Source organism: Struthio camelus, chromosome 6, assembly GCF_040807025.1.
Source record: "Struthio camelus isolate bStrCam1 chromosome 6, bStrCam1.hap1, whole genome shotgun sequence".
NCBI lineage: Eukaryota > Metazoa > Chordata > Aves > Struthioniformes > Struthionidae > Struthio > Struthio camelus.
Window position 1 is genome coordinate 6,741,374 of NC_090947.1, and position 22,739 is coordinate 6,764,112.

At 45.1% G+C, this 22,739-nt stretch overlaps 1 protein-coding gene across 4 annotated transcripts in view; it reads right to left on the bottom strand.

Moving 5' to 3' along the window:
• Nucleotides 1-13,333: 13,333 nt before the first annotated feature.
• Nucleotides 13,334-22,739, bottom strand: part of CPS1 (carbamoyl-phosphate synthase 1) — a 108,829-nt gene continuing 99,423 nt past the window's right edge. For 3 of the 4 annotated variants that reach the window (XM_068947913.1, XM_009688669.2, XM_068947912.1), the window contains 4 exons: nt 19,811-19,870; nt 18,756-18,868; nt 18,030-18,159; nt 13,334-16,764 (listed from right to left, as the gene is read on the bottom strand). In XM_068947913.1, the coding sequence (XP_068804014.1) occupies nt 16,666-16,764; nt 18,030-18,159; nt 18,756-18,868; nt 19,811-19,870 (402 nt within the window). In that variant the 3' untranslated portion in view covers nt 13,334-16,665. The remainder of the gene's footprint in view (nt 16,765-18,029; nt 18,160-18,755; nt 18,869-19,810; nt 19,871-22,739) is intronic. The other variant, XR_011141798.1, reaches the window with a different exon arrangement.

Consider the following 22,739-nt stretch of genomic DNA (forward strand, 5'->3'; position numbering starts at 1 on the left):
AACTCAAATGCAATTGGCAGAAATGAGGTATGAGATATAATTGTGTTCCTCCAGGGAAAGTGGTCATTAGGAGGGTATTATCTGGAAAGTGGTTATATAAACTATGGCTGAATGGGCTCTATTTACAATAAGAAAAATTGCCAGAAAGTGATCAGAACATATGCAATCCGATGAAAAGGCTGCACTTGAGCAACATGAAAAGCCAATAATCTGGGAGGAAGTGGCTGTTTGATAGCTAGGAATTTTAAGCAGGGATACCGCTGGGGGAGGGATTTTACATCTGATCAGGCCATCAGTTTAAAAACCTGTCAGTAGACCCAAACCTTTTCTGAAACTTGGTATAACAGAGAGGAGGCTGCAGCCTATGGGCCAGGTTCTGACCTGACTTACACTTTCTGCAAATCCACTAAGTGCAGTAACGCCCCCTCAGGGCTTACAATAGCACTTCCCTGTATTTTGACATGTAGCCTTTTATTAGAAGTAAAGTCCTGTCCTCACGCATACAATGACTATTGTGGAAGCCACACACATTTGAAAGAAGAAACCTGTCCCTTTACATCAGTTTGTGCCATTAGGCCAATGGCCCTAACGACATCTCTGTAACTTGTAACAGCCCCTAGATTCACTATCTCAGTGTCTCTTCTACACTTGTAGCCACAAAGCACTGGATCAGCTCCAGTCAAATCCCTCTTTCACATCTCACTGAGAAAGATTGTGTGAATGACTACAAGGTACACACAAGAGATTTTACCTGAGATATCTACCTTCATTGCACATACCATAGCAAGGATCAGAGAGCGACGTTTTTCCTTAAGACAACGCTTTCTAGAAAGAAGTGTTATATTTTTTAGCATTATCTTTGTAAATTTGTCAGCATAGACTGAAACGTAAAACACTTGGCCTACCAAAAGAGCTTAACGTAGCTTGACAGGTTTGAGACCCCCACAGGGCAAATTCTAGAGAGATCATAGCTAACTCAGTGGAGTCAGGTGCATACCTGGGTGCCGAAGGTTTCTGCTATTCGATCCATCATGGACTATGAACCACTACAGACAGGTCTTCTTCATATGGCTTTCCAATTCATTCCTCGTGTGGAAGCAACGCTATTGATCAGCCTTGTTGCCTTTTCCTGAGCCTCCTTCCTTTCTACTATATCCTTTATGAGATACGGAGATCAGATCTGCCTACAGTGTTCAAGGTGCGGGCCAGCCATAGATTCATACCGCAGCACTTAGAGATGTCCTTTTGTACTGCTTTCCTAATCATCCCAGCATTTGGGGGTTTCTACTCAGCACTGGGCTGAAATTTTCATTAAACTTGTCATCGTAACCCTAATATCTCACACTTCAGTGGGAACGGCCAATGCAAAGCCCATCATTTTATACAGGGAGTTAGGATTATTTTTTCATAACTGCATCACATTACGTTGCTTTTAGCTCGCACTTTATTGCCCATTTACTAAGTCTCAAAAAAAAATCTTCTTTGTAGGCAGGCTTTATCCTCTATCCTGCCCTGAACAGCTCCGTACAGCAGTGGAGAGAGACAGGCCCCTCCAAATGGAGATTTATACTGTCCTAAGATAGACATCTCACATAAGCAAATGGCGAAGCATTTCCTTCCACCAGCTGGAGGGAACTGAACTCAGCTAGCTCAGACGAGATGTGTGATTTGTGCACAGCTGAAGTTAGGGAGGAGGAATCCCACTGTGGAGCTCTAATCCCTGAGGTTCATCAAGGTCCGCATAAGGAAGGTGCTCTGATCTCAAGCACCTGGACAGAAAAGACATTCTGCAAGTACTTGCTGAACAGAATAGAATTAGCATTAGAATACAATTCAAAAGACACAAGTTTCAGCCCTTTGTCTCCACTGACTTTTCCTTCTCCTCCCTAGTTGCCCCGGTCTTGAAAACCATAGGACACAGTGCACTGTACTCTGAAGACACGGCTGTTTACCTGACACCAGCTAAGCAACTATGGAGCTTCATAGCTCCCATAGCTCCCTTTCATCAACTACACATACTTTCGAGGAGGGTTCATCTCAATCTTTTCATGCTCTTACAGTCTGATAAAGACTCCTTCCTCGCAGATTACTGAACCCTATGTCCCCTCCTCATGTTGTAATAGCCACCTGCAACTTCACACACAGTATATGGAGGTAAACAGAGTTGCATTTGTGTGAATATTATTCATTCGGCATGATTAGCCCTAGATCTTCCAGTGCAGATGTTAACATGCATGGCCACTATCTTCACAGTGCTCATCAAACAACCAAGAGCAACTTTCTTACAACATCAAGCCTCAGAGTACTCACAGACCTAACCCTAATGCCGCTGCTTGTTATTTTCCTTCTCTGTTCCACTCGGCAAATGAACACAGCATTCTTTGAATTGATGAACTGAAAAAAGAAGCACAAAGATTGTTTGTTTGGAAATGACTACTCCTATAATTTGAAAAATGGAGTTAGGTCTAGTTTACATATATATATATATATATGTAAATATGTATGTATATATATATACATGTATATATATATTTTTTTTTTTTTACAGACTGCTCTTGGAAAAAATCTTCAAGCTGTCCTATAAGTACATAAGTTTGCACTTAGGCAATATTTAGATAGGGGATCATTAAGAAAAGACGGTGTATCAATGATTCAACAAAATGTTTCTTTTCCTTTCAGAATTAATGAAGAACAATATCTAATCTTGCAGTTGGTGGGGGGAGAGAGATCGTTTTTGGTGAGGCAACGGTGAGATGGTGCAGCTGTTCCAGTGATTTGTACTTTTTAAAGATCTGATGCTCAAATGAGGGGAACAAAATAGAAAACAATTTTTGTAAAGCTGTATTAAATTGTCTTTATCAGCCTTCAGAACAGCCCCTCTTTTTACAAACACACTTGCAGCACTCTTACTAACAGATCTGAGAGTGTTTCTGCTGCATTTATAAGACTAAAAATCATTTTCCAGACCACTTTTTGAAGTTTAATGAGAACAGCAATTTCTTTTCAAATTAAGAGTAGTCACATGCAATTTCTAAAAAGATGTTGCCCAGATTAACAACAATCAAGAAAAAAAAAAGCCCCTCACAACACAGAACCTATTGATCAGCTAGGGAAACTCTGCTTAGAGCAATTGCACCCTATAACGTAATTCCTGCACACCCCCCCCCCAGCTCAATCAGAAATTGGGTACTGCTTGTTCTGCCTTAGCACTGAGACGTTTGGTAGCGTAGCCCACGTTTTTAACCAGATGACTATCGCATTGGCGCTACTTGTTTCACAGCAAAATACACAGAGCACCTCCTACACCATTCATGAACGCACAGCATTCCCATCACCAGCTTATATCCTAAAATACCAGGATATAAGATTTTTGCTTCTTTTCCCAGACGCAAACACTGGAAAAGGAGTCAGCTCTGGGAGGGAAGAAGAGAAGCTACAAATCTAGAAGAGACGCTACAAATCTATTTGATCCTTTCATATCTGGGGAAATAACCCTCTGGGCTCTCCATCAACCCCTTCAAAATTAACAGAGTCTCCCAAGAGGATTCACCAAGCTTCAAGTCAGAAACTCCATCTCCACCACAGATATTCACAGATTTATTCTTACAGCACTCCATCAGAGCAGGGAATACCTGCTTTTCCCTCTTTATCAGAGAGGGACTGAGATAAAAGGCCAGATTTGAATGGTATTATGACTCCTAAGACAGCCATTGATACAAAGTGGGATTTACAAAAGTATGTAGCCAAGTAACTTCTGGTGATCTGCATCTTTAGATACCTAATTTCTTTAAAAGCTTGGTCCCAGGTGACTGCTGATCTGAATGTTATCTGCTTTCACAGCCCTTTTTCTCTGTCAGGACTGCAGGAGTGCCTGGGCTAAAACAGCAGCGCGGAGCCTGCTCCGTTGCACACTGTGCTCACAGCTATTTGCTAAGCAGCACACAGTTACCCCTGGGCAAACCCACAACGGGCTTGCAGAACTGCCACCAAGGATACCGCTTGCCTGCACAACTCCTACTACTGGAGATGAGGCAAAAAAGTAAAGAAACCGTCAACTCAGGTGGGAGCTGCAGGGCTGCCAGCACAGGGGGAGGGTGAGAAGGAAGCACAATGAGAAAAATTCAATAAAAACCTTTTTTGCTTGCAAGCAGAGCACGTTTTAGGTTGTGTGACTGATAGACAATAAGCAGAGAGCCAAAGACAATAAGCACGAAGGCACTTTCACAGAGCCTCTTCTCAGATCAAACTTAATTTCCCACTAGCTTGTCGTTACTTTGATTATAGGACTGTTACTATTGGTGTATGATAGCCTGAGATGTAACGCTGCCAACACGCGAGAACATCACCACCCCTGCAAAGTCGCATTTCTAGAGAGTGCACTGCTATTACCGGCTGAAAGTACTCTAGAAAACAGCTCCAATGCGCGATGAGAGCCGCGAGATGCCAGTTTGCTTGTAGAAACTAGGAAAGGTAAATCGTACAGGGAAAACCACGGCAGAAGGTGGCGGTGTTAGACCAGGACTCAAAAGACCAGAGGACAGAAGCCAGCCAACACGGGGATGTCACCAGCTCACAGGTCTGCTATGGGCTCCAGATGCTCCAAGGAGATGTACAGGTCAAGCACGTGCGTCTTCCTCGCGATCACAACCAAGAGCGAATCATCGGCGCTATTAATCTGCTCTAAACAAGCAACAAATGACTCTATGAGGCCAACACTGTAACAATTCAAAATACCTGCTGCCAAGCTCGTTACTCACTGTCTGGCTATGAATCTTGACCTCACATATGCATATGTTAACTTTTTCCAGGTTTCTTGGCTTTCTGTCCAATGTTTTGTAATCCCAGAACGATGGCAATTAAGGAATACTAGCTCATCAAAATGCCCATCAGGACGCCAGCCTGTAAACACTCCTAATAAGCATGGCTAATAAAATACAGTTTATTAGCCAAGCTTGTACAGTATTTTTACAGCCTCTTCCACTCATCATTGAGAAAAATAAATCCTTTGCAGCTGGGCTGGAGCTGGCATTGCTGCCAGCCTCCCTCGGTCTCACCTGTAACGAGGTGTGAGAAATTAAAGTCCTTATAGGAGCAGCAGGGTTTTTTATGGCCTGCCACAGTCCCATCCTCTGCTCTTCTGGCTGACTCAGAGAGGAACTGTCACAAATGTGGTTTCCAAAATAGATCAGCACTAAAACTTGCTTTTGTTGTGTTGAGTGATGGAAAAATTCAGAATCTCAGCTGTCTGCCAGCCCTCATTTCCTGCCCCAGGATGCTGCGGAAACATCCAGTGGCCCCTCACAAGTCTAGTGGGTCCAAATCTGGTTGGGAACATGGGAAAGCTGCCTGCAAATTGCTAGAAGTAAGGGGGTTTAAAAAAGCCTGCGCTCCATAAAGTTCTCAAGAATCAATTAGTCGGGAGCGACGGTAAATAAGCGGTGATTTGTCTGAGGCTTAAGGGAACTATAAATATTTTGCTTTTATTCCCACCGTGACCTTGCCTGTTCTCAGCAGCCGATTGGGCACACGAACCCAAAAATACGAACACTGTAAAAATGTGAAACCATTGATTCCAAGGAGGATGTTTTACTTGGTGGAAAAACCTTGTATAGCCTTCTCTTGCACAAGATACTGCTTTGTAGCAAAGTCTTTTTTTAAAGGTACTTGGTGAAGTCAATTATCATGATATATGGAGTTACTTTCCATGAGATAAACATAAAACCAAATGCTTGGCAGTAAACATAAACCTCCCAAGTTTTTCCTCCTTCTTCTGTCCTTTCATCTCTTTTTATTACCACATTCAGAAGTATAAATTGGTAATTTATTGAAAAATGAATGGTAACATTTACCAAAGTGGCAGTATTTGCTACACATTTTACTGTGAAGACAGGCTGGTTTTAGGAGCTGCTTTCTTTATGGTTTTTAACACAAACATAAACAAAAACGATCCGCAAAAGATGACTTAAAAATACCCTCCTACTCTTCTTGTTTTCTTTAAAAAGAGAAACACTGAAGTAAGCCCACTTAAAGGAAGATTTCTTTGCATGAATACTTTCTTCGCAGTTAGCTCCCAGCATGGCACGCCAGCACTGAAACCTGAAGGAGGGACTGCAGAAGCAACGTGCCCAGGGCAGCTGGGAACCCACCAGCAAAACCCAACGGCAGCGGCGCTCCGGGATCCCCTTCCACCAGCAGCCACCGGTGCGGTAAATCACAGCTTTACCTTTCTACTGAAGTTTTCAGTGCACGAGGAAAGCATTGTACAGCAACAAGGACGATCATTCATCTTGGAAACTCTCAGCACCGTTAGAAACGGCCCCTGTAAGCTCAGTACCGCTCCACGCACAGCCTAAGCACGTAGACCAGTGGCAAGATGGAGGGAGCTGGTAGGAGTTAGCACACCTTTAAAGACTTCTTGCCCAGAGCCAAAAAGGGCTGCCTCACTTGTCTGGGCGTATCCTCCTAATGTGAAACAAATACTCAGATCACCATGGCTTTGGGGTGCAATTTTAGACATTAGTTAGTTAAGCTAACTCGTTTCCCTTGGCACTTGCAACGGGCTGCGTGCATTCACTCCATCAGCTCTTGCATTGTACCAGAGGCCTGGTATCTCCAGACGACCCGCAGTAGCTTCTGAAGACCTCAATTCCTTGTCACCATGCAAGAAAACCACTGGGCAGACCGCATGAGCTGGTTGCCCGGCCTGCTCCACGCGCTTCCCCTCCGAAGCATGGTAACATAAATCACAGCATCCTAGTGGAGGGGCTCACGGTAACCGCCTCCCGCAGGGATCAAAGTGATGCTGCTAATTACAAAGCGCTGCAAATGCATGTTCTACCGCACAACCTCTGTGCCTAGTGCCAGGGTGCCTCCTGCCATTTTAATGGTAATCCACAAATTCTTACTAGGAAACACATGGGCTCAAGTTAATCCTGTTACAGAGCCTGATGTTTATGTGGTTACAGCGTCACAGATGAACCACACTGCCCATAGCATATGACTTCTGGACATTGACTTATCAATCCTCTTAAAATGATCCCTAAAAAATTTCTTTTTGCCACATGTTTTCCTATATTGTTTTCTCTGTGGGATATTCAAAGTCCTTCCTAGTAATTTTTCCCTATAGAGCACTACCTCCTGGTCTTCAAAAGGCTCATCCTTATCCACATCCCTATGGACAGATTTAGTTGCTCAACTGAGCGATTGGAGGCATTCCTTGCTGCCATTGACCCATTTTAAGGAAACCTGTTTTACTAATATTTTCACATTTGCAAAGTTATTCAGCTGGACTGACAATTGTCCACATAAATTTTCTGTGACTATATACCTTTAACACTTACATTTGTACAGAACCAGTCTCTCATACCTCCTGCTATGGCCTGGAGCTGAACAGACAGTGATAACTTTCCATAGGACAGATAATAAAATGAAATCCATTCAATAATAGAAGTTATTGCAAGTGGATTTTATACAGCTGCCCATTGCTACATGTTAACATGGGAGATGGAAGGCCAAACATCTCCACTTTGCATGGCAGGGTAGAGGCAGCAACATTTGTCTTTCAGCAAGTGGCCTGTGAAAAGGCATGAGGAGATGAATCCCGCTCTTCATCTGCACCCGAGCAGCACTGCTGCTGAGGGCTGAAGCTTTTGGAAGCTTTTATAATGGCTTAGAGACATTCAGGTGTGAGGCTCGAGACCTTGGCCCGACTAGACGGTACTTGACAAAGCTAATTTAGGATAAAAGCAAGTTCCACCTTCTGATGCAAACAGGCATTAGGTGAGAAGGGAACCCAAACCCAAACTCGGAGCAGTGAAATAAAGGTCGTGCAAAAGATGAAAACAAGGGATGACACCTTATTCCTACCTACTGGCTAGAAAGGCCCCTGGAGAAGACTACTGGTAAAGTGGACATGACACTGCACATCAGCTGGCCAGACCCAGGAGTTTTGCTCACACAAATCCCAGCTGGCAAGGGCTTCATATGGACAGAGAACAGGATGTGGCCGGTCACCGGCACAAGGTGCTCTGGCTCTGCAGCAGGTCTGTAGGATTTGCAAGTCCCATCCAGTGTTGAAAATCAAGCTTATAAAAGGCACGGCTCTAGTGATTAGAAGGTCAGACTCAGTCCTAGCAAAACTGGTGCGAAAGTGGTCTAAATCAGTAATAACAGCAACTAAATACAACTACCGTCACTGGAACACACAAGCAAGTCTCTAATGCATCCTCCCACCTGCACAGGAGTAATCCCCAGATTAGCGCAGCAAAACCATTTAGAAGAGAGCTCACGCACAGCGCTCGGTCTTAACGTACGAGTTTGAAAATCCAACCGATGTGGCTGTGGGTTTCTCCACCCCCTTCTCTGTTACGTTTCTTTTTAAATACTGGGAGAAGCCATTCTGTTTAGTTATTCCTGAGGTCTTGAAGACGATATATTACACCAACATCTGTCACCTTCTAGTAGTTCCTCAGGGTGAAAAGCCTCTGCCTTGGATTTGCTTTGGCAGAGAACATAACAGAAAGGGATTGTGGTAAATGGAGGAATTCTGCAGAATAGCCACTCCCAATTTAAAGACGATAATAAGCACCAGAGCCAGCGTGGAAGCAATTAATTCTAATCACTTATGAGACAATAAAATTTAATTATGGGTTCTTTGAAAACTAAAAAGCCAACAATTATTGTTAATAGGCTTTTCTTGATGGTAGATAGTGAACAGAATTTGTCGAGGCTTTTTTTCCTGCAGTTAATTTAAAAAAAAAAATCCAGCTTTTAGTTATGGATGCCTAGGCTCATACTAACATATGAAACAGTGCAACTGTGCTAAGTTTAGATCCCACAGGCCAGAAATGCAATCTTTGAGCGACTCAGCTCTTAGATATGCTTTAATATAATTGGCATTCTCCACTCTGCCAAGGTCTCAGATCTTTATTATCTGTTCAGAGGTACTTTCCTCTCATCTCAAAACCTCTGGACATCTCCAGCTTCATTTCAGGTACATTCACGCCAGCAAGAACAGAAGTTGCAAGTGGTTGTTTTGTCGGGTATTTATTTCAGAGCTGTGCTGACATGGCAATGACCCACATTTGCTCTCCCTCTGCACTTGACGCCATCACAAACCGTTTCAAAGAGAGCATAAACTACTTCCACTCCAGGCTAGTGGAGTGTCTTACCCATCTTGAACTGCCTAACAGGAGCGTGAGGATGGAGCAGGACCATCAGCTGCACTCTGATATTCTCATTTTCATGCTCGTCTCACTGATATCGCTCGCAGCTACCTACAGTTTTCTCTTTCACTTGAAATAGCTTCCAGTCCTTTCACAGGATAGTAGCCTCTGTGGCTATCATATCTACCAAAAATGACTTAAAAGCATTTACTAACAAATATAAACTAACACATCTGGAATGTGCCCACGGCCTTAAGTGTTGACCCTTCTTCCTCTGTACTCTTTATTCATGAGCCATAGGGCCCCTAGGGGTCTATATTGACTCTGTCTGCCTTGCACTGGGTTGAGACGGTTAATAGCACTGCTTGACTAATGTCCGTTGTAACATGGACAGATACCTCCCCTTCAGCACCATTAAAGGATTTGTCTGCTTACCTGTGCCAAGCTCTAACAGCCAGCTGCCTTGCTAACAGCAACATGTATTTCATTTTTCACATGAAGACTCCACAGGAGAGACTCTCCATGAGATACTGTTACTGGGGCACCGTGTTTTTGGGTATCCACATAGCATCTCAGCAGGGGAAGCAGATGACATGGAAATGGTGGGACTTTCATGTCAGGATCAACAGCTAAAGGCTAAGCTGCAAAACAGATGAACACTGCTGTCTTTATAACTGCTTTCAGAGCACTATAAAATATTTCTACACTTAACTTTAGGATACGCTAAGAACTCAGACCTGCTGATAGTAAGAATACGCTATTTGTTTGCCTTCAGCTGGCCACATCAAAGCATTCAAAATTTGACTAAAGGCTCAGGTTTCATCTTCACCAAAAGTCAGATTTTGAAAGTTTCTTCTTATTTTCCATCTCCACCATGCTGTTTCCCTTACACTCTGAAAGGCAACCATCATTTCATCGTGTGTCACATGATGCTTAGTCAAAATGCAACCCACTTCTTTTCCAAAAGAGGACGTTGCCACTATCATAAGGGGCAGACTATAACATTTCTCTCTCTCTCTCTCAAAGACAGTGAATAGCAGAGGGCTGTTTTAAGCTATAATGAGGTCTCATTACTACAAGAGATCTTGAAGGACAAGAACTTCGCAGCATTTAGTAACGCTCAGGAAGTTGGAAAAAAGCACAAGATTGGCTAGAGCTGGAAGAGGAAATGTTTTTCTTGAAAAGGGGCCTGATTCTCTACAATAAACATCACCTGCAATCATTTACGCTAGAGACCAAAAGCGTTCTAAAACCAGCATGGCAACATTATCATGCTGGCTTTGTACTGGTGCGAGCAACTCTGCAGCGACTGATAGAAACCATATCCCTAGAGTTTAAAAAACTTCACGCTTCAGGTAAAAAACTGACCTTCAATAACAACAAATTACGAGGCAACTTTCTCCGGGGGAACGAACTGTGCCAGAACTACCAACTCTCGGCAATCCTTGCAGCTCCCTGTGAAATTGCTGGTACTTGCTACTCTTAGATACTGGCTTAGATGACCCAACATTGTGGTAATCCCAAAGCACTGATCACTCCCTAGCAAATACTCTTTTCCCTAAAGTATATTACCACGAAGTTTGAACTAACTTGCAGCAAATGCTTTTGTCTCTCAGTTTCATTGTTACAAACTTCCCTGAATTAAAAGTTTATCTCAACTGGTATCATCACTCTACAGAACTCAATATATTTTGAGCATGACTGAGGGTTTAGCCCAGCTAGTTAATGACAAAATATCATGTTCCCCATTTAATTAAGAGACATTAAAAGGCTTAAATCCTTTTCAATGGTAAGGAGCGAAACAAATGTTGCAGTGTAATTAAATTGTTCCCTATAAATTGCATTATGTTGCATTATACACCGAGATGCACGAGGAACGGAAATAGAGGCTTTGGGTAATATATGGCAGCTCGCTGCTGCAGCACAGTAGATTTCAATGTCCTGCAGATGGCTATGGCAGCAGCATTCATATGCTTTGCATGGCACAGCAGCACCTCCTGCCCTTGCAGAGGCAACCGCAGCACTAACTACGCCGGCGGCAAGCTTCCCAAGGTCAAGGGCTGCTCTGCTCACAATCCGGTGTTATAAACACTCTCCCCACAAGGAGCCAGGGCTGCCCTCTCCCTTTACTGCCTCGTCTTGGTCGTTGCGTGAGCCCACCCTCCTGCCAGCGGCTGTCAGCATCCGACGGGGGATGCAGGCAGTGGGCATACACCACACCCCTGCTACTGCACGTGCTGCAGTTGCGGGTTTTAACCCAGTGCTAACATCCAATCTCTTGTCTACTTTAATGAGTATCTTTATAAAGTGATAACTGACCAGACTCCTGGATGCACAGAGAACCAAAGCACAAATAAGGCTTTTTAAACACTAGGTATGAGGAGGAAGGAAAAAAGCTGCCTTAGAGCCTGGTGGCAACATCTAGTCCAGAAAAACCCAGCGAGCTGTGAGCCAAGCAAGACGCGTTTCTCTGCTCGCTGCCAGGAGCCTTCTCAAATCATAGTCCTTCCTAGGTGGCCACTTCCTAGGACTTTCAGAAACCTGATTTCAGCTGTTTCAAATGGTCCCAGAGCAAAGAGGTTTCTCAAAGCTTTTCATTGCTTGCTTTGCTTATATAAGACATACGCTTTCATCTCACCCTGTGTTAAATCACAGAATCACAGAATCGTTTAGGTTGGAAGGGACCTCTGGAGATCATCTAGTCCAACCTCCCTGCTCAAGCAGGGTCACCTAGAGCATATTGCCCAGGATCACATCCAGACGGCTTTTGAATATCTCCAGCGAAGGAGACTCCACCACCCCTCTGGGCAACCTGTTCCAATGCTCTGTCACCCTCACAGTGAAGAAGTTTTTTCTCAGGTTCAGATGGAACTTCCTGTGGTTCAGTTTCTGCCCATTGCCTCTTGTCCTGTTGCTGGGCACCACAGAGAAGAGGCTGGCCTCATCCTCTTGACACTCCCCCTTCAGATACTTGTACACGTTGATGAGATCCCCTCTCAATCTTCTCTTCTCCAGGCTGAACAGGCCCAGCTCTTGCAGTCTTTCTTCATAGGAGAGATGCTCCAGCCCTCTAATCATCTTGGTAGCCCTCCGCTGGACTCTCTCCAGGAGTGCCATGTCTCTCTTGTACTGGGGAGCCCAGAACTGGACACAGTACTCCAGGTGAGGCCTCACCAGGGCTGAGTAGAGGGGCAGGATCACCTCCCTCGACCTGCTGGCAACACTCTGCCTAATGCACCCTAGGATCCCATTGGCCTTCTTGGCCACAAGGGCACACTGCTGGCTCATGTTTAACTTGTTGTCCACCAGCACTCCCAGGTCCTTTTCGGCAGAGCTACTTTCCAACAGGTCAGTCCCCAGCCTGTACTGGTGCATGGGATTATTCCTGCCTAGGTGCAGGACCTTGCACTTGCCTTTGTTGAACTTCATGAGGTTCCTCTCCGCCCACCTCTCCAGCCTGTTCCAATGCTCATCATCATTAAGATCTCTGTTACAGTAGGAAATGGTAACAAAGAGTTGTCTCCACTCTCTTACGTTCTCTTCTAATTTCTTTCAAGATGCCAAATTATCACTGCTTTGCTAATAACCTTCGCTGGGGCTGCCCGAGCAGTCTCCAAGTGATTTAAGTGATGTTAAAAGATGGAGAAAAGTAAATTCAGGGAGACGACAAATTGGATAAAGAGCCTGACCTCAATATCCAGCAGTACCTCCTGGGAAGCTGAGCCTCTACAACTTCCTAGCACTTGGCACTCTTGAAAAGCTCCCGCTCCAGACAGCGGCTCAGCAGCCAGACTACTTTTGCGGGGGGGGGGGGGGGTGTCTCTGTTACTAAAAATTAAGTTCACTCATATGCCCTCCTGGCTTTTGCTGATCTTGTGCTGACCTCAAAAGTTGTGCTTTGTACCGTCTCTTTTTCCTTTATGCAGCTCTTATTAATTCGGGGGGAGAAGGGGGAACAGTGAAAAAGAACAAAAGGATCTGACCGCTCACAGATTAGCAAATGGCTGGTCCTTGCCCTGAACAACAGCCGCTTTCATCAGTGATTGTCACCCTCCCCAAGATTAATAAGAAAAATACATGTATTTAAGGCAAAATCTGTTGAAGGCAGAGATGAATGTGGTACAAAGGATGCTAATTGTAATTTTTCTTTTTTTTCTTTTTTCCTTTTTACATCTGCATTGATCCCAACAGCTGTAGATACTTGAAAATCTATTCCTATAGCGTCTGCACCTTCATTACGCAACGAAGAAAAGGATACTGAGAAACAAATTCAGCCGAGCAATATTTCATTGTTTGCACAAGGTAAGCTTGGCGGCGAGTTCCTGGCTCCTTTCTGACCACGACAGGAGTTACAGTTCCATCTTACATCAGTCAAGAGCAACAAAAAACTTTTTCCTCTCCAGGGGAAGGGGAGGAGACACCACAAGGAGATGGAGGAGAAGTCAGCGATGGCTTTGGGGGCAAAGGGGGTCGTGTACGTATAGACGCGTCGGATTAAGTTTGGAAGCACGTTAGTGACACCTGCTTCAGAGGAGGGGGGAGGGGAACCACGTTCAGCACCAGCAGCAAAACGTTAACGCTGCGGCGTAATTACGGAGCGCTCGGCGCATACTCAGCCGTCGTGTATTTCGCTACCAATTTCCACTCTAATTATACGAGAGTCTGTGGACAGAGAAGAAGCTGTGGCTCAAGTACCTGCAGCTGCTGCAATTAATAATGATGCAAACGTATAGATAGATGTATACATAGATACACGTACACGCACAGCGTTAGCTGCTTGACAGGACTGCTGCTTAAGAAAATTGAATTAAATGCCACAAAGGTTTCTCCATTTCCCCCCCACCTCGCAGAGCTGGCAACCCCTTCTGTAAAGCGTCCATCCTGCAGGCATTTCTTAGCTCACTGCTCTGCCACACGGTTCCTCACTTGCATTTCAGACATCCCTAGTGGGGGACCAGGCCCTGGCCCTGTCCTGCTGCTGCTCGTTTCCCACCGTGGTCTGATCTCCGAGGGATACAGGAGCTCTGCCTTTTAAACACGCATTCACTTCTGTCAAACGTAAGACTGACAGTTTCCTAACAGATCAGTGGTCACCGCTGCTATGGGCAGCGTGGGGGGACTCGGTGACTTTTCCCCCTTAAGTAGAAACCTTTTAAAATACACATATGTCTTTTACTCAAGACACGTCACGCTATATTTGAAACGCCCAGTCATTTCAGATGGGAGCATTTCACTGTACTGGCCAGCTCTGCCAGCACAGCACATGCATGAAAAATTCACGGCCCTTCTCCCAGCTCTCCTCAAGGCGCGCAGCGCGCGGACGAGGCTCGGCATACCCACGCGCTCGGCCGTACCCGGGCAGCTGCGCGCTAGGACGACGCGCGGAGAATCCATAATCGACAGCGGCGCGCAGCACATGCACGTGCGAGCCAGCCTGGCGTGACCTGACAGAGGTCAGGGAGCAATCGCGCAACCAGGTCCAGCAGCAAAATTTAGGTAGCGGTACCCTGCAGGCAGGGGCAGCAACCCAAACCACTTCCAGCAGCAGCGCTGTCGCGGCACAAACGCCTCTCTCCCCGCCTCAGATTGTGCCCTGGGATGCGTGAGCAGCGCCAGCCTCTTGGCAAGGGCCTCTCCCACCCAAGCTAGGCTAGCAGGGTTACGGCTGGAGGAGCTCAGCAGCAAGGTCAGAGCCCCGAGTTGAGAAGGGCCAAATCCAGGCCACACTCAGAATTTAGGGATGAGGGGCTGCGACGCTCTCGGTACCTAAAGCATCAAAGCCTGCCTCTACTCCTTTGCGCCTTGTTTTGTCAGCATCTCTCATGAGATTTAATAACCTTTCTGAAACTTTTTAGCATTAATTATAAAAACCCCAGACTATCCATCAGTGCTTGCTTCTTCTCTACTTACATTTGAAGCTTCCTAGGATCCAAGGGAACTGGAGAGCACAGGCAAGGAGGAGTCTAGGTCATGTCCTGAACACAGCCCAAAGTACACTACTTCTAGTGTTGATAGCTTCAGCGCAAGCCCTGCTGGGCCTGCTCAGCCTGGCTCCACCAGCATGTATCTTGCACTAGCAGGCAGTTTCCTGGTATTAAGGCTTGGTGGCGTACTTAGGATGGAGGGAGCTACCAGCCAGCAGTGCCCTCAGACTGGCACCAGCAGATGGAGCGTGGCTGGGGGGAACACGCTCCGCTTTAGCTTACCCTGGGGCCTGCTGCTCAGCAAGTATCAGAGAAGTTGTCGAACCTTGAATCTTTCTGACTCCGGGGTGTGCTATGTACATATTGCAATATGGGAAGAGAGAGACGCATATGCTCCTTGGCTGGTAAATGTTTAGAGGCAGGCACCATCTGTCTGCTGCATACGTATACAAAATGTAGTGCCGTTGGCTGTAGAGCTGCTGAACTCTTCTGCTGGGCAGACAGCAAGGGGTAATGAGCAACATGTGGCACAGCGGGAGTCTGCTCTGTGGACAGGATTTGCAGGTGTTGCTAGAGCTGAAACAGCAGCAGAGAAGCCTGGAGCAAAAATGAAAGGGTCACTAATCAGTAAAGCAATGCAACACTTCCACCTCGTTCTGAAAGGATTCGATTTTAATGCCCACAAGCGTGGCACAAAATGCTGGAGAGCAATATACAGAAGTCTTCTGGAAGGTCCCCACCTTGGAAGGCAGACACAAGACAGAGAAAGCCCTTATGATACAGGGACTGCTGCCTGAATTCAGAATGATGAACCAGAATTAAAGAGAGCCTGAAGGACTGAGCAGAACTTGGAAGCAATTCCAGCACACACACATACAGCCTCCTTCTCCCAATAAATCTGCAGGCTGCAAAAGATGATGCTTGGCCAGGGTTAAAAACCAAACAAAAAGTAGCTGCATCATGCCTGTCACTTGCTGTCATGGAATAGTGGGGGATTCATATTCTTTCATCTTTAAAGAGCTCCTGTCACAGTCATCACCCTCAGCAGGTGTTCATGGATCAAGTAGGAGGAAGACTAATTGTTACAGAAAGAAGAAAGTCATGAAATCCTCAATAAGCAGCAATGGAAAGAGAAAACTATACCTAGTTCCATGCAAGCTTGGGGCCAGGCTCTAGTGCTGTAGTATGAGACTGGTTGGAGGTATGGACTCAAGGAAGGACCTTCCAAAGAGGAGCAGGCTTGGTTATAAAAAGAAGGAACTATCCCCACACAGGATCATTTGCATCTCCTTCCATCTCCTTTGCTATGGTGCCAGTCAGATCTACCTATCTAGTAGGTAATTAATATTTGCTCCTAAGTGGAAGTGGGAAAAAAAGGGTGGAGAGGCCGGGGAGAGGACGGCTTTCCAATAAACACGTCAATCAAAAGTATTGGTTGGGTATTAGTTTCTGTAAGCTGGAAAGACAAACACTGCAGATGCTCTGAAATACATGGAAAGACGGTTAGGTGGATGGTCCGAGATCCCCTCTCTTTGTAGTGTCAAAAGTGGTAAGACTGCAGGTTGGAGATAGCTCTTCTATGCTTGATTTCCACTGTCAAACTGTCTGTAGTGGAAGAGACTCTTGGAGTCCAATTTCCCAGAGTATTTGATAGCTTCAGCAAACAGCTTCGTCACCTGTGAACACAAAGCAGAGGAAGACTGAGCATTGCAAAGCCTTCCGCATGAGGCTGAGTAACAGCGCAGGATCCACACCCCTACACTCTCCCCCTGCAGCTACCCTGTGCAGGTCCAGCCTTCGAATCCATCCAAGTCAATACCAATCTCAAAGTGACTGTGCATGGAGGTTGGCCCCAGGCCCAGAGCCTGCTGCCCAGAGAGAGGTACATGGAGGCGCTGGCTTTTTTGGGCAAGACCCTGTACCCTGAGAGATGTTGTTTCTCCCTACAGCCTAAACCTTTAAAATAAAAGGGTTGTTTTCCTCTCATACTCCGCCATTTGAACTCCGCAATCAAAAGGGCTCAGTGAAACATATCAAGCAGGTGTGGTAATAAATTTTGGATGGGGACCCCCTTTCTGGTTGTCAGTGTGTGTTTTGCTAGTAGGCAGAGGACGGGTTTTCAATTTCCCATTCCTAGTAATCATGTTTGGCATTATCCTGTCTGTGAACTTAGAGCTTGGCACTGTCTGCTCTCCATTCACTCAAATCACAGCAGAAGATTCTGCACAGCTAGACACCAGTTCAAGTCATGGGGTTCCAAGTCAGCACTCACTAAAATCAACAGGAATTTGGCTGCTGTTTTTAATGAGAGCCAGATGAGGCCCTTTTGTGACAGTTGAAGCCACTTCTAAAGGAAGTTGAGGTACTGCTGGCAGCAGGAGTCCCACTTTGCATTAGCAAGTGTCCCTTCCCCTATCAATAAGTGAAAGGGGGTTGTCAGGAATGACAAAACACAAAATATTTGGCAGCTGGGGACTACAACAGAACTAAACCCACAGGAAGCATTTCCACCTGGATGGCGTTCTGCAGTTGGACTGCCCTAAGAATCATCCACGAAAGTACAGCTACAACCTGCTCTAAACTTTAAGGACTTGTACCGGCAAAACTTCCTACTAAAACACTGTTCCCATACAGAATTTATACATGTTACAGGGAATCCTGCGCAGGGAGTTTGCTCTGAACTGGAAATGAAACAGCAGCAACCTTGGGCTGCAGTACAGGACTCCATATTTTCTTTCTTCGTTTTGCCTTGAGCAATGTTACTTTGCATAGTAGCACAAAGAAAATACATTCAAACAATTGTGTTGCCACGATTTTCAGCCACATTATTATCTGTTACAGATAACAAGGGTCCCAATACACCGAAACCTACAGTCACTAGTGCTTGGAAAGCTCTGAAGGCTCCTGTGACTAAGAGGAGAAAGAATGACCTGGGAAATACCTGGAAATTAGTGAGCAGAGCAATCCCACTGTCAATAGCCAGCCGCCGGATCACGTAATTATCATGGACAAACTTTGTGTTGCTGTTGGGCAGGTTAATCACCAGATCTATTTTCCTATCCCTTACCAGCCTGAAAGAGACAATGCACAAGACAGTGTCACCGTGTATCTTGCTTAACAAAATTTTACAATGAATAGCACAGGCATGCAACTAAACAGCCCTGAAGATTTGCATTTGCGTTTAGCCTTTATTTATTTATTTTTTTTTTTTTTAAGTCTTGCAGGGACTTAGGGGAAGGAAGGGATGAGGGGGTTAAGGCACTAAGCTGCGACTTGGGAATTTGGGCTTTATTTCTGTTCCATTTAGCAATACAAAGCAAAATTCAACCTTCATACAACTCAGCATAACTCTGTTCAGCACATGACTCTGTGTCATTAAAGGCTAAATATTCAGATCCCATGTGCTCTCGCTTAAAAAAAAAAAAATATGGCATGGATGTATTTTTCCATCTTAATCAGGACTGTTCAATGAGGTGTTCATTAATTAAGCCGAAGTCTGCCTGCTGTGGCAATTGCAGGCAGAATCAAGTAAAATGAAATTTTGGGAGGGATCCCTGAAGTCCCATTAAAGTCGCTGTCCCTGATCTCAACAGGACCAGGAATTCAGACCTTGCCTTTGCTCTCCTGGATGTTAACGCTGCTTTGATGAGCTGAATGTTGCCCTTACCTCCTGACTGAAGGGAGGCTAGGACTCTGGCTTTCCTGAGATGGCCATGCCACAGGAGTTGCCGGGATGCTGTTAGCATTGAGCCAGTCAGAAGTTGCTTCTGTGGCATAAAGCTGTTAAGGAAAAACAGGTCACTGTGTGCTTTGTAATACAGAAACTTTTCATTTAACCCGCATGGGTCAGACACAACATTCAATCTAGTTGTCCAAGCTGATTTTGGAGGGCATTTTTCATTGCATGGCTGTCCCTCCATATGAAGGGACATACAGAATGGCATGACTTTCCCCATTTCTGTTATCCGTGATCTGCTGACTGATGATAGTCAATCATCAGAGGCAGTTAAGTGGCTTAGGAAAACCTAAATCCCTCAGACTTTCAACAGGACTTAGTCTCAGTCACGTAGACTGAATTGTACTTTTTTTTTTTTTTTTTTAAATTTGCCTAGCACCTAAGTCTTGAAAGGTGGAACTGTAAATCCAATAGTTACACTAATGCCACCGAGCTACCCACAAATAGCAGTTAAATCCCTAATACTAAAAAGCGCTCCCCAATTTATGATCACAGTGTTCACTTTCAGTACAGATACGGGTGCAAAATGACGCAGAAAAGAGTTACAAGAGGAACCAGCACAGAATTCATACAGCCACAGTTTGTAAAGATCACTGAAGATGAAATAATGTAAAGACACTTCCCTGCATAAAGGGCTTCTCCTCCCTCCCCTCCTCTCATACATAACAGCCTGACTGAGAGTTTTGTTCCTCAGACAACTTAGAGGGATTTATCACGTGACATCCTGGCTGCAGGCTGATAGCAGAGCCAGGGCTGTTCTTACCCTCGTGACTTAAACCTGTTTGTTCAAGTAAATAATTATGAAGGCTTGTAGTTGTGTGATACCCATTGGCTTTATGGATCACTCAGCTAAAATCTCTGCTGTACTTTCAAAATTTCCTCCATTTTCTCTGTCCTCAAATCAGATCTGAAGTTCCTTCCAGTAGCTGGCTGACTACATTTCAGATTTCCAAATCTCTCTAGCTTTAAACACCCAAACCACCTACCTTCAAACCTTCCTCATGAAGTAGTTCTGCCACACTGAGGAATTTTGGGCGGAATGAATTCTGAAAAAGAAATTCATTAGATAAAGCGTCAAGGCTAGGATTTAGAAACAGAGTGTTTCATCGGGCAACACAGCTCTGTAGACTGAGCTCTGTAGCTCTATAGACTGAGCAAGGAGGCAAATGCACCTTTCTGTGCTTGGTCTGCCTGTCCATGTGTGCATGTACACGTGTGTGTGCATGTGTGTGTGTGTGCGCATGTGTGTGCACGCGCGCAGTGGCATTCCAGAAAAATTGTCTGGTTACTGAAAGCTAAAGTCACACTCCTAGCTGAGACATGCTTTGTTAAAATGCCAAGGTATGTGTTCCCATGTAAAGTTTTGCTGCAATTACAAAACAGCCCCTGTATACCGAATATCAGGGCAGTCAGCTTCTCAAACACACCAACTAGAGGTGCCTACTTAATTAAGTAGCATTTTTAACTAAATGTCTTTTCTATCACTGCCCAAACATTTGGCTTTCCATTCTGGCAAATGCGAATAGGCTTTGGGCTGCCTTTGGGTGCTCTGTTTGCAAACTGACACGATGAAGAGCCCATTTATGCATGAGTTCATTTCTCACTCCCATGGCCACGTGGAAACAGAAAATACAAAACCGCTCAAGAGGCAGGGACACACTATTCCCATGAGGACCTGACCACTCAGGTACTTAGGGCACATTAGAGAAGCTCTCTCATAAAGCACACCCGGACCCAACAGCTGTTTAGAAGAAATAAAGATGAGATAACCCCTTGTAGACAATCTGCTCCCGAGCCAGCCATTTTAGAGCAAAAACGTGAGCATAAATTTGGTGCTGGCATGTATTTTCTTTCTGGATGCTGAAGATATAGCAATGCAAAGATCAAAAGCAACGTATGCCCTTCTCATTCCAAAGCCACCTGAATCTCACTTTTAACCCTAGCCTGGTCTGGGCATTTGCAGATGGGACTGTTGCAAGCTCCCTTCTCCCCGCTGGCACTACTGATGGCCTCACCTGCCTGGGCAAGACTGCAGTATTCTGAAGGGTGAACTACTTCCTATGAAGAAAAGGAGTCAACAGGTTTTTTTGAGCACTGCGGATCCTGGAAAAAACCTCATTTTAAAGCCATTCTCTTCTGTACACTAACTGGAAAATATAAACATACAATGTGACAGGGTTGGCAGCTTCCCAGTCAGAGAGAACCGTTCTGCCTTCTGGTCAGGAGGGCTGGCTTTCACAACAGTATTATAAACTTCTATCAAACGTGTACTGAACACTTGTGACACATAAAACAGCCTCTCCATGAAAAGAGATTACAGCTGTCAGCTTGCATCGGAGCAGCTGCAGATTTACAAGCTGACTGAAAGAACCTGTGTAAGAAACCATTAGTTACTAAAGGTGAAAAGTACAAGCAGATTTATTTAGTGCAAGATATTTATTGCAGGAGAACAGTATTCTTTTTCCTTTATTGGAAAAGTACTATTTCTTATAACCTCTCCCCCACATTTGCTAGCATGCCTCGCTATTTGTAAAGGGCTAAATCCTCAGTTATTTCAATATAGCTACACCAGTTTTCACTAAGAACAGGTTCAATATGCATCTAGCTCATCTCTTGTCTTGAACGCTGTATCCAAGTCCACCGTAGAGCACGCCAGACTTTTTGCGCCTAATGAACTAAGGCTGTAGATATGGCAGAAGGTTACCTTGAAATAACAGACTTGGGAGTGGTGGATTTAAAAATAAAATACTTCGTTAATGTTTTCCGCATCTCGTGGTCACCAGCACAGATGTAGGACAGATGCGCTCCATCCCAGAGATATCACTGAATAGCCCAATCAGGGAAGAAAACAAAACCAGCTTTTCAACTCCTCTTGCATAAAATATAGATTGTTTAATGGCAGACTCAGGGTTTCAGCATCACAGATTATTCCAAATTGTGAAAAGAAAGGAGGTCAGATGAGGCTTGCATAACCTGGCAGAGATCCACTTGTCTAATAAGACAGCCATGCTCCGTTTGCCCCGGGAGCACATCGGGCCTTTGAAATCCCAGAGAACCTCAGGTCACACCACATCAGACAGTGCTAACAGCTCCAGGACAAGCCAGTGGGTTCATGGACCAGGCTGGTAACCAACCCAACCTGCCTCAGGTTCCTCTCACCGCTACGTAATTAATACCAATGACACAAAGATGTCCTATGCTGAATAACCTAAATACATTGAGTCAGGGCCTCCTTAGACACACCTAAGCAAAGAAATCTCCAAAAGGGGGTATGTTTCGAGTTTGCCATCCACAGCAGACAAAACACAGCACCTTCCTCTCAGTTTACCAAGTGGGCTGGTGTATGTGTTCCTGCAAGGAATCAGCCCTGAGTGCCTAGGAGCAGTTAACAGACACGATGCCGCAGTTGAAAGCTGGCAGAGTGGAGATCCGCATTTCCTGCACGCTGCGACAATCACAGAGGGTGGCTTCAGCTCGTCTCTGAGCCAGTATTTCTCCTATGAGGATACATTGTCACCTTGTCAGTTTGAGGTACACGTCCTCACATACGCGATTAAAATGAGAACAACGCTGCTGGTGTTTATAGTCCACCTGCTGCCTGTCCTCTTGCCTCTAGTTTCTGCAGAGAAGGGCTCCTCCTCTTTTCTCCAGCCTGTACTCGGAGAAGACGGTACGCGTAGTTTATCCATCAGGTCTAGATCAGGACTGCAACCTTCCCTTCTTATGAGGCTTCATTTCCCCTCTCTGCCTGCAGACCCGGCAGATTTCAGAAAAGACCACTGAAAGGTGGGTATGGGACAAACTCCAGAGAGGTGAGAGCACAGTATTTGGTCCTCAGCATTAACTTTACACTTCTTGTTTTGGAGTTTAATTATATAAGAAAATTTCAGAGGTAAAGAGAGACCTTTAAGTGAT